The sequence below is a fragment of the Nesoenas mayeri genome (genome assembly GCF_963082525.1).
Source record: "Nesoenas mayeri genome assembly, chromosome: 1".
NCBI lineage: Eukaryota > Metazoa > Chordata > Aves > Columbiformes > Columbidae > Nesoenas > Nesoenas mayeri.
In genome coordinates this window covers 213,631,712-213,644,416 of record NC_137541.1, presented here as the reverse complement: position 1 = coordinate 213,644,416, position 12,705 = coordinate 213,631,712, and the positions used below count along the sequence as shown (strand labels likewise).

The 12,705-nt window shown below is 49.8% G+C and overlaps 1 protein-coding gene across 1 annotated transcript; it reads right to left on the bottom strand.

Annotated features, from left to right (window-relative positions):
• Positions 1 to 1,487: 1,487 nt before the first annotated feature.
• Positions 1,488 to 2,444, bottom strand: LOC308037387 (olfactory receptor 51H1-like; the record flags this gene model as incomplete). Its single annotated transcript, XM_080339122.1, has 1 exon — positions 1,488 to 2,444. The coding sequence occupies one exon, from the start codon at positions 2,442 to 2,444 to the stop codon at positions 1,488 to 1,490; it is 957 nt and encodes a 318-aa protein (XP_080195248.1).
• Positions 2,445 to 12,705: the final 10,261 nt, after the last annotated feature.

The following is a 12,705-nucleotide window of genomic DNA, read 5'->3' as shown; positions in this document are numbered from 1 at the left end:
ATAATAATAACAATAATAATAATAATTTTAAAAATAAAATAAATAAATATAAAGGCACCTAGTGCCCTTTCAAGACAGCGATCCTCGCCATTTGGATTCTCCACAGCAGCACCCAGGAGAGCTGGGAGGAGCTCTCACTACATTTAGCAAAGCAGCTTTTGGAGCTTTAAGGGGTGAGTGGGTTTTTTCCTCACTAGCAAAGCTCTCCAGCGCATCCCTGCAGCAGCACCCACAGTTTGCTGGGACCTGCGGACAGATGTCCAGGGCACCCCAAGCTCCTGTCCTGGTCCTGACCTTGTAGCTCATTTTGCAAGGGGTGAAATGGTTTGGTCTGACCCTGCAGACATGACGAAGCCGCAGGGACTTGGCTTGCAGGGGGGTTATTTTACACAATGACAAGGGTGGCTAATCAGGAGGTAGATTGCCTTGGGATGGGGTGGAGGTTCCTCTAAGGACAGGTTGATGGTCTGAAAGGGGCAGCTCAGTCAGCCCGGGTATGGTGTGTCACTTATACATCGTGTGTGTCACTTATCTATCACATGCATCCCTAAGGAAAGGTGTCAATACACAAACAGCACCCCGTGTCACAGGATGCATTTGAGTTGCATTGCACTCCCATTGCACCACACAGCTCCGTTCCAGACTAGCCTACCCTTGTTTGGATCATAACCTCGGAGGTGGGGAGAGATTTTCATGGCATCCTCAAAAGGGTTATAGGCAGAACAGATGATATCATGAAACAATAAAAATCATACTCTCTCCTTGCAGACCTTGCAATGAGACTGGACTCAGGTTTCTTATTTTGCGTCCTTAGGTTGCAATCCATAGGTCACTAGTACTTCTCTATCCTCCATACCTCTGAAGAATCATATTATTTGTATAATGAAAGCTGACGAGTCTCCTATGATCACGTAGCCCTGGGAACTGACAGTTTCATATCATAGATCAATATGGGGATATTGTAATTAAAAGCACAAGCCTGGCAACACTGTTTGTATTTCTTCAGAGACAAAAACTGCCATTAGCAGCGAGTCCCTTGATGAAAGCCTGCTCACAGCCATCCCAAAATGGGAGGTGGAATAATGTGAATTGCCATGGTAGAATCACAGAGTCATTTTGGTTGGAAAAGCCCCTCAAGATCAAGTCCAACCCTTCCTCAGCCCTGTCCCTGCCCCATGTCCCGAGAACCTCCTGTCCGTCTGTCCAGCCCTCCAGGGCTGGTGACTCCAGCACTGCCCTGGGCAGCCTGTTCCAATGCCTCACAGCCCTTTGGGGAACAAATTGTTCCCACATCCAACCTCAACCTCCCCCGGCGCAACTTGAGGCCATTGATCCATCCCTCCATGGAAAGGAAAAGAGCTGTATTGCAGAAGAGGTGACAGGTTTCTTCTGGCATGAGGGATTCTGGGAGATGATCTTGCCCATGAGCAACAGTCTGGAGAGGAAAGGAAGGAGGAGACTGTCTTTGGGGTATCACTGCCCCAGGACTAGACCTGCTGCTGGGTCCCTCTCCGACAGAGCAAGATCAGGATCCGCCTGCGGATCTGTTTGGTTTTCCAGCTGTACACGAGCGGGTTCAGCACAGGCGGCACCAGGAGATAGGCATCGGCCAGGAGCGTGTGAGTGAGGGGCGGCAAGTGCTTCCCAAACCTGTGGGTGATGGACAAGCCAATGAGCGGGATGTAGAAGATGAGGACTGCAGAGAGGTGGGCGATGCACGTGCTAAAGGCTTTGGCTCGTGTTTCTGGAGTGACAATGTTCAAGACGGCTCTGATGATCATCATGTAAGACAGGAAGATGGTCAGAGAGTCCAGGCCCTTGGTGAGTATCACCGCGGTCAGCCCGTACAAGCTGTTGACCCTGATATCCCCACAAACCAGCCTTAGCATGTCCTGGTGCAGGCAGAAGGAGTGAGACAGGACACGGGACCCGCAGAAATGCATCTTCTTCATAAGGATGGCAACAGGTAGCACCACAACGATGCCCCGCGTGAAGATCACTCCCGCTGCCTTCACTATCACGGAGCTGGTCAGGACCGAGGCATAGCGCAAAGGGTAGTAGATAGCAATGATGCGGTCAAAAGCCATGGCCACCAGGACCCCAGACTCGATGGCAGAGAAGCAGTGGATGAAGTACATCTGCACAACACACGCCTCAAAATGGAGGGAGGTGGACCCAAACCAGAAAATGGCCAGCATGGTGGGCAGGGTGGAGAGAGATAAGCCCAGGTCTGCCACGGCCAGTATGGAGAGGAAATAGTACATCGGTGTATGCAGGCTATGGTCTGTCTTTATCATCCAGAGCAAGGTGCAGTTCCCCAGAAGCATGAGGAGGTACAGGAAGCAGAGAGGCAACGCCATCCAGGAGCTGCTCATCGGCAGACCGGGAATGCTGGTGAGGGTGAAGGTCAGGAGACCGGACCCGGTCCCATTGGAAGGTGACATCTCACTTGTTGGTGGTCCAGGGATCCGGAAACAGTAGTTCACTGGAATAAAAGCCTTGGTATGAGAACTCCCACATCCCTCTGCTACAATGGTGTTGGGAGGATGGGCTCCTGAGAGCCAAGAAACTCCCGTGCAGCTGCCCCCAGACTTATCCATCACATCCACCAAGGAAAAGCCACAGTGGACCAGCCCTGGGGTCACTGTCTGGCTGTGCACAGCAGCAGAAAATGAGGAAAGAGCAGTGCACCACTTAGTCTGCCCTGTTGTGATGGGACAGGGGGTGATGGGTCAAACTAAAGGGAGGAGATTCAGGCCAGACATGAGGAAGAAATTGTTGCCCTGAGGGTGGTGAGAGCCTGGCCCAGGTTGGCCAGAGAGGTGGTGGATGAACCATCCCTGAGACATCCCAGGCCAGGCTGGACGGGGTCTGAGCACCCTGAGCTGTGACGATGTCCTTGCTCATGGCAGGGGGCTGGGGGAGCTCTGAGAGTCCCTCCAACCCAAACATTCTGTGATTCTATGATTCTATAAATATGTAAGGAATGTTTAACAAAGAACTGTTGTTTTTACATAACTGAGGACCTGGTGCCTGACCCCAGCAGGGGGAAGGAATGAGAGACATAGGACTATGAATCCTTAATATAAAACACAGTATCTTCCCCGAATATATACTGATACCTGTATGCATACTGATACCTGTATTTACAAGTAAATTTAGGGGGAATGGTAGCCAAAGTACCAGGAATCCATATTTTAAATAGATTGATAAGGGGAAGGGTATGGTATGGTATGGTATGGTATGGTATGGTATGGTATGGTATGGTATGGTATGGTATGGTATGGTATGCAAACTGAGGCAGGTGTCAGGGTAGTCTGTAAACCCTGAAGTACCCAACCAATGGGAAACAGTGGAGGGAAACTGCAGCCAGGATTTTGGGGGGGTATGAGCAGGGGCTTTTTGCCCTATTATGTGTGCCTACCTTTAGGTAGAACACCTGATGTTGCAATATCGTTATTAAAATATGCTTTGCCGGGAGAGCCTGCCTGAGCCTATTATATTTACAAAATAATTGTTTCCTACAGATTCACAGGAGACTTGGTGCTCAGACCTTTGGGAGGTGCCTGAAAGCTGCTCAGCAGCACGGGCAGGACAAGACCCTGGGGCCAGGGTGCTCCTGCCTGGAGAAGGGGGAGAGGTGGGATGGAGACCTGGACGTCAGCTCTGGGATGGGGATGATGGGGATGGGGATGGGGATGGGGATGGGAATGGGGATGGAGATGGGAATGGGGATGGAGATGGGGATGGCTGGTGCCCACAGCACCGGGACCATCAGCCCTGGCCATGCTGGTCCCTGCAAGGCTGGAGAACCCGGATAGGAGAGGGAAGGGGGGATGGAGTGGGGAGAGATGAAGGCAGAGAAAGGTCAGTGTTTGAGCTGAATTGAATGCGGTCAGACCACAAGAGATAACATCTCACTTTGAGGTGAGAAGCAGCCCCATTATGTGTGACTCTGTATTGATTTAATCCCTTTTTGTTTAAGTATGGCAAAATGTATAACGTTTTAGGGAGCTTTATCAGCTAAACCTGTAGGTCAATTAAGCAAACTAATCCTGATGGAAAGAAAATGGATTTGTGCTTTACAGCTGCCAAAAAGGTTAAATGGAAAGGAAGAAATTCAGGGGCTCAAATAAGACAGAGAGTGATGCTTCGTCTGCCTGAGGCCATCAGAAAACCCAGCAGCAAACACCGGGTCTCTGTTTGCGCACTCTGCTTTCCTGGGCATGCAGCAGAGGTGATCAGCTGCGATGCTGCACAACGAGAGGCTGGGGAGACTTCCAGACAAATATTCCAAAGAGGCTCCTCTGCAAACGCCGTTGAATTTAGTGCTTCTCCAATGCGCCAGCTGGATAGCAGCACATCCTCACCCCTCGCCAGGCTGAGCAGTGTGTGTCTCTGCTCAGCTGGAAATGAAGGCGTTTTGCATAACAGAGGAACACAAACTGACCGAGCAAGCTGATCTGGGTGAAGATGTCCCTGCTCAAGGCGGGGGGTTGGACCAGATGGGCTTTGAAGGTTCCTTCAACCCAAACCCTTCTGTGATTCTAGAGGGTTGTCCAGAGTTTGTCTGCACATGCACGCACACACCCTCATCTGCTATCAGAAAAAAAACAAACTAGATAAATGTTTAAAAATGAAGATTTCAGATGGCCAACGGGTCAGACCTGGAACACAGCGGTGGGACAGGGGGTGCCTTCAGCTCACCCCGGTGCTTCTCTCCTGCTCCAGCCCATGGTGCTGGTCCTCAGTTACCACTCTACACTCCTTAATAGGGGACAGAGTCACATAGGGACAAATATTAGAGCTGAATGCCCCTGGGTTGGCAGAAGAAACCTCTCTGAAACGGGACCGAGCAGTGTGAGAGAGAGAGAATGGGGATGGCCAAAGAGGCAACCGAAGGTGTAAAGAACCTAAAGCCACGGAGCTGAAGACCCTCATTTGCTCCTTTGGGGAGTAAAGTCATCGTAGAAATAAACTTACACGTCCTATCCGTGTAGTACTTGAGAGAAAGAGGGAAATTTTTAATTATTGACCAAGGTCAATTTCTGGGGTGACTTTTCATATCAAGCCCCCATCTGCATATATGAGATCAAAGGTAATATTTTGTAATGATTTTCTAATATGCTGGTTTGCTGGTTCTGCCACAGACTTTTGTAAGTTCTTGTTTTGATGCAAGCCCTCAAACAAATTGTCCTTGCAGAAGAAAAACATCTCAGCAACCCCCGCAGTACTTACCCAGGTGACAGCACAGGACACGAGCTGGGGACCAGCAGCAGCCGTGGCTGCGCACGATGCTGTGGGCACCGGGCAGGGAAATCACGTTTAACCCATCAGAGCAAACCCCACGGGTCTCATCCAGCACATCACAGCTGATTTCTTTGCTCTTCAGGGGACGTGAGCACCACGGGACTGTGTATGAGAAGGTTTTCCTTTCTTCTCTGAAACAAATAGCAGAATGCAAAAATTGGGAGTGAAGGCAGATTTGGGACATCAGCTGTAATTAAAAAAAAGTGTGAAATTTTCCTGTTGTTGCCATAACACACTGTGTGCCCTGGCTGAGAGCACAGGGATGGGAGACGTCCAAATTGACAAAATATAAGAAGAACACAAAACCTACAGAATTTAGACTAAGCACAAACATGTTCACTCTGGACTTGGCAAGGCAATTTTTTACCCTTACCTTCCAAGTCCCCTGGAACCTGAATTTACAGTCCTCACCCTTTCCTGGGACTTCTGCTCTGCATAAGACAACGTTAGGTTGCAATGGGACAAACCACTGACCACCACGTGTCTATGTCTGTGATAGACCCTACCAGGAGGGCAGATGTTTGCAGCTGTGGCAACAGTTCAACACCCAGCACGATGGGGTGCGAGCCTGCGAGTACTATTGCAAGTGGTAACAGTGCAGGTTGCTCAAGGGTCACACTGGGTATTCGAAGTACAGCTCCTTTTCCTTTCTTGCTGGACTCAATGCAAATATTTCTACTGGTTGCAGTGAGGTGGGGCTGAGCCTGACTCAGAGCTCACAGAACCACAGAGTCCCAGAGTGTCAGGGGTTGAAGGGCCCTGGAAAGCTCATCCAGTGCAATCCCCCCATGGAGCAGGAACACCCAGATGAGGTTACACAGGAAGGTGTCCAGGCGGGTTGGAATGTCTGCACAGAAGGAGACTCCTACTGACCTGGTTTTGTTAAAAAACAAGTTTCTCTTTTAGTGAATTTGCCTGTCAGCTAAAGCTTCTCATTAGCTGCATTTTCCTAGAGAACCAGATACAGGTTTTGGTAAACATAGCAATGGAATGCTAACCTATTGATAAGCACAGATGGACATCTCACAAGAGGGGCGACGAGAAACGGGTGATCAAGAAACTGACCAACTGTGTATAACATTCCATTCACGTGAATACTTCATATAAAAGTGGGAGATCATGAGGATCTCGTTCTCTTTGTCTTTTGCCTTCTTTTCCCTTTTCCTTATGGCCGACGTTAGGAGAGGACCTTGCTAGTTGTCCCTGTGAACTGAGGCAAGTGACAGACTGAATCCAGCTCCAGTGGCTGCAGAGTCCAGTCCAGGACTTCGGGTGCCGGCTCTGCAGTTGCTGAGACTTTAAAGATTGGTTTTGCATATTTTGTATTATTTTCTCTGTTCTTATTAGTAGCATTAGTAAAACATTGTTAATTTTTCCAGCTCTCTTCTCTCTGTCCTCCTTTCCCTCCCGATCGCCTGTGCTGAGTGGGAAGGGGGGAAGGGAGGGGCAAAAAGGGGAAAACGGGGGAGAGGAGGTTAACAATACATCTGCCAGGGTTTTATTGTCACCCCACAATCTGTACCCTCAACACCTACCATTGGCTGTCACCAGCGTTCAAAGCAGGATATACTGATGTTTCTCTGTGCTTCATCCTTGCCTCTAAATCCTTGTTGCTGATTATAGTAGCATATTTGATAAATACCGTTCTCCACTTCAAGGCTCTGGAGCTCAAGCAAATCTGCATGGAGCTCATGTCAGCGTTCAATAACGTGACCTTCAGGGCTGCATTTTTCCCCCAACAGGTTTCCAAGGCTTGGAAATTTCTCATCACTGCTCAATCTGTTTCACTGTGAGCCTTGGCAACGTCTCCTCGTCTTATATTAAAGAAGATTTTTACAATGAAGGTGGTAAAATACTGAACTGGCTGCCCAGAATGGTGGTGGATGAACCATCCCTGGAGACATCCCAGGCCAGGCTGGACGGGGCTCTGAGCACCCTGAGCTGGTAAAGATGTCCCTGCTATGGCAGGGGGGACTGGGAAGGTCCCTTCAACACAAACCATCCGGTGATTCTGTGATTCCATGAGTCTATGCAAGAGGCACAAAGCCCATGTACTATTTCTTGGCCATGTTGTCCATTGTCCTGTCTGTCTTCAGGACATATTGTGCATATTGTACATACTCTGGTTTAAGTACAGGAACTCACTGCTGCTCGTGGAGATGTCTGTGTTGCTGCTGATGGCCCTCAGGAGCAAACCACAACCTCCTGCAGCACAAGTCACTTTTAACCACTTGAGGGATGACCATGGTGGGCCTGGTGTTCGTGTCCTCATTGCCTCAGGAGGCAAAGTGCCTGCACATCATGGGCTGGATGTTTAAAAGATGGCAAAGAGGCAAAACTGGGAAGTGGATTTTTATGTTTGAAAATTATCTACAATACCTCCAGCCCTTTATTGTGGTCCGTGCATTGGTCTGGAGGTCTGTCCTTAGCCTGGGCCACAGACCCAGCCTGGCTGGGACACCGGGGGGACCAAGGTGGAGGATGCTCTGCATGGGGCAGGGTGTGACGCAGACAAGTGCTCGGGGTGGAAAGGTGTGGAGGAGTGAGGGGTGCCTGGGGGGGTCCTCACTGACAAGAGGAGAAGAGGAGCACTGGTTCACCAGGAGGAACATCTACATCCTGGTGCCCACTGTGCTCAATCCCATCATCTATGGGGTGAGGACCAAGCAGACACAGAGGAGGATCCTGACTTCAATTAAAATCTGCAATGACAGAACAGCCCGTTGAGCTGCACCCCGCTCTTGGCTCTTCTGGACTTACACTGGTAGCTTTAGGGGTGAGGAATGTGCTCTCCTTCTTTGACTATGCAGTCTGTTGCCTTCGCCCTTGGCAGGCTCTCAGTCACTATCACAACACAAATAACAATAATTTATGGTTGCAAATTGTTGAGTAAATACACTTTGTGCAACAAGCACTAGTGCTGTAATAAAAGGCCATACAAGCTCTACAGGTTGATGGCTTTATGGATGTGGTCAGAGCCCTTCAGGAGTTAATGATGTTCAGCTGGGACTTGTTCCTGTCCTTGCAGTGCGTCCCGGAAAGGCAGTGACACAGACACACAAAATAAAACACTTTACCTGCTATAAACTTTTTCACCCTGTCTTGGTTTTTTTTGCATTTATTCACTGCTTACTTTTTGAACGAGCAGATTAATACCACTTTGTGGAAGCAGACATGTCTAGCACAAATCTGATTAAGAGCTTCATTTTCCCCAATTAGGAACAGATTAAGTCATTACCCACACAGCACAAACCGAAATAATATTTGTAAATAGCAGCTCAAAGCATTTGCGGGGAGGCACGCTGGGTGTAGGTGGAAAGGTTTTGATGGTGGATGGGGCTGCAGGGGTGGCCAGGAAGGAGGTCCCTGTGCCAGACACAGATGTTTGCAGCTGGGTCAGGAACAGAACCATCACGCACCGAAGCTGAGCCAGACAGGGGAGATTTAGGATGAGAGGAGATGGCCTTAAGTTGCACCAGCGGAGGTTGAGGTTGGATGTGGGGAACAATTTCTTCCCCAAAGGGCTGTCGGGCTGCCCACGGCAGTGCTGAGTCCAACCATAACCTAATTCTGGCATTAAACCATGTTCCTAAGAACCTCATGTGTAGGTCTTTTAAACACCTCCAGGGACGGTGACTCAACCACTTCCCTGGAGCTCTGGAAATGAGTGAGAAGTGACAGAGAGAGTGTCCTGACCCTGATCTGTGCCAGTTATCACATTGCTGAAGGGACTGAGTGAACCCTGAGGTGATAACAAGGAGAGAAGAGGAATCTGCTGGACAGGGGCCAGAGGAGCCCCAGGAATGACCCGAGGCTGGAACAGCTCTGCTGGGGACAGATGAGAGAGCTGGGGTGTTCAGCTGGAGAACAGAAGCTCCAGGAGACCTTAGTGCGGCCTTTCCGGACTGAAAAGGGGCCCATAAGAAAGATGGGGACAGACTTTTGAGCAGGGCCTGTTGTGACAGGACAAGGGGTGATGGGTTAAACTAAAGGAGGGAGATTCAGGCTGGATATAAGGAATTGTTGCCCTGAGGGTGGTGAGAACCTGGCCCAGGTTGGCCAGAGAGGTGGTGGATGAACCATCCCTGAGACATCCCAGGCCAGGCTGGACGGGGTCTGAGCAACCTGAGCTGTGACGATGTCCCTGCTCATGGCAGGGGGAACTGGGGGACATTTGAAGGTCCTTCAACCCAAACTGCTCTGCGATTCTGTGATTCTAAGTGATGGGTACCACTCTGGTGTTTTCAAGGAGTCATCAGTCATAACTCCCAGATGTTTGAGTGAGAGTGGACAGCTCATAGCACAACACCATCCACGCAAAAACAGGGCTGTGTTTTGCCAGAGTACCCCAGTTTTAATGAATCTATACTGAATTTTTCTGTCTAGTTTGTCACTTTGTCACTCAGCATTGCAAAGTTTTCCCATAATCCCTCATCTTACTACTCCGGGTGTACTGGTTTAATAAAAAGCTTCACAACAACCCAATTTACATCCCTCCCTAGATGTCTGATCAATAGAAGAACTGTTGAGGACAGCCTGGGGGCAGCAAACAGAGACTCCACAAGACCCTGTGACCCTCGTGGCAGTGTGGGAGATGAGCCACCACATAAAACACAAGCTTGCTGGACGTGGACATTTAATACCTGCTGTGTCACAATTGCAAAAGCTGGGTCAGGGATGTAACAGCTACAGATATACTGATAAAACAGGCCGACTTAGTCCTTGTGCCACATAAATTCATTAAACACTGTGAACAGGAATCTCCTTTTGTAATAGTCTATTTTTATAAATGTGCCAGCTATGCAGCAAAACATGTTTCTTGCTCTAAGGCTTCAGGAAAATAAAGGAAGTGGATACATTAATTCAGTAGAAATATTACGGCTTTCATTTCTTTTTGTGTTGCGTTTGCAGCACTGATGTATGAATCAGATCTGCAGCAGCCCAGCACACCAATAAATAACACATTCTGTGATTCTGTGAACTCAGGCAACAGAAATCACATCTAAGCCACATGAGGACAATCATAACTGAAAAGACAGCTAAAAAATGAGTGTTCACAGGTGTTTGGGCTCCTCTCCATGACTCTGGGAGCTGGTCCCCTGGTCTCCCAGTGCATACAGGGGTAGAGGAAGGAGACTGTGGAGGGGGGATGAGGTCCATGCAGCAGGTTTAACCTCACGCTTACTGAGACCAGGTTCCAGTATAGGTTGGGAAATTACATATTAGAGAGCAGTGTAGGGGAAAGGGAGCTGGGGGTCCTGGGGACAGCAGGGTGACCATGAGCCAGCACTGGGCCCTTGTGGCCAGGAAGCCAATGGGACCTGGGGTGGGTTAGAAGGGGGTGGTCAGTAGGTCAGAGAGGTTCTCCTGCCCCTCTGCTCTGCCCTGGGGAGACCACACCTGGAATCTTGTGTCCAGCTGTGGCCCCTCAGTTCCAGCAGGACAGGGAACTGCTGCAGAGAGTCCAGCGCAGCCACCAAGATGCTGCAGGGAGTGGAGCATCTCCCGTGTGAGGAAAGGCTGAGGGAGCTGGGGCTCTGGAGCTGGACAAGAGGAGACTGGGGGGTGACCTTATTAATGTTTATAAATATATAAAGGGTGAGTGCCATGAGGATGGAGCCAGGCTCTTCTCGGTGGCAAACAATGATAGGACAAGGGGTAATGGGATCAAGCTGGAACACAGGAGGTTCCACTTAAACTTGAGAAGAAACTTGTTCCTGGTGAGGGTGGCAGAGCCTGGCCCAGGCTGCCCAGGGGGGTTGTGGAGTCTCCTTCTCTGCAGACATTCAAAATCCGCCTGGACATGTTCCTGTGCGACCTCACCTGGGCGTTCCTGCTCCAGCAGGAGGATTGGACTAGATGATCTTTTGAGGTGCCTTCCAGTCCCAAACATACTGTGATACTGTGATACTGTGACCATCCTCAGAGCTCACATTGGGCAATGTGAGCAACCCGCTTCATGCAGATGGGTCACCAGCCATGGCGTGTCCAGCTGGGAGGCACCAGTACAGGTGAGATTGTACACTACAGGTTGACCTGCTGGAAAGCAGCATCGCGGAGAGCAACCTGGGAGTTCTGGTTGACAACAGGTTGACCATGAGCCAGCAATGTGTTTGTATGGCCAAGAAGGCCAATGGCACCTGGAGTGCATTAGGAAAAGTGTGATCAGCAGGTCGAGGGAGGTTCCTCCCCATCTACTCTGCTGTGGTGAGGCCCTGTCTGCAGCACTGGGTCTGGTTCTGGACTCCCCAGTTTAAGAAGGGCAAGGAATTATTGAGAGATTGCAGTGGAGGGACACAAATATGATGGAGCATCTTTCTTATGAGGAGAGACTGAGAGAGCTGGGGGTGTTGAGCTGGAGAAGCTGAGAGGGATGTGATCAATGGATCAATATGTCAGGGTGGGTGTCAGAGGATGGACCAGACTCTGCTCAGTGGTGCCCAACGCCAGGGTGAGGGGCAGCGGGCACAGACTGAAACACAGGAGGCTCCATGTGAACATGAGCAGAACCTTGTGTGCTGGGAGGTGCCGGAGCCGGGCCCAGGCTGCCCAGAGCGGGTGTGGAGTCTCCTGCTCTGAGACATTCAAACCCGCACGGACTGACCTGTGTGATCTGCTCTGGTGACCCTGCGTTAGCAGGGGTTGGACTGGATGATCTCCAGAGGGCCCTTCCAACACCAACCACTCTGTGATTCTGTGGGGCTGCTGGTGGGTTTTTGGCCATGTGCTAAAGGAGTGGGCATCATTCACCATCCAACTGTCTCCCGGCCGTGAGGGTCAGCACCTTGAACCTCGCTCCTCTCCCAGCTGCCTGCCAACACAAGATTGGCTAGGTGGCCCTTAAAGGTCCCTTCCAACCCAAACTGTTCCATGATTCTACGGTTTGGCCCCTCTTTCCCCAACCCACTTTAGTTAAACAGCCCAGCAGGATCAATAGCTCTTTGGAGAAGACCTGCAGGCAATCAGCTCTTTTCCTTAGCACGCAAAAAGAGAAGAAGTGCAGCCTGTGGAGCTCAAACAGGAATGTTATTTACCTCCAGTTCACTATCAGGACAGTGACGTCAAGGCGGAATATTCTGAAAATTTTGCAGTTCTACATAGGATGACCTCTGCATTTAGCACCATCTTTGGTCAGCCAAGTAGGTTTCACTGCTTGCTGCAGGCAGAGATTGACTAAAACCATTCCAGCACATATGTACAATTCTCTCATGATTCTCAACTCATTAACTTGGAAAGATCCTTTAGAAGAGATCAGAGTCATTTAAAGTGGATCACACACATGCTGAAGACTAAATGCATCTAGGTTTAATTTTTGTGGCCCATCACGTGCTGCAGTTTGCATGTGCAGTTGTATGGATATTCGTACATGCTGCTGCTGATGGGATGTGCAAGAAC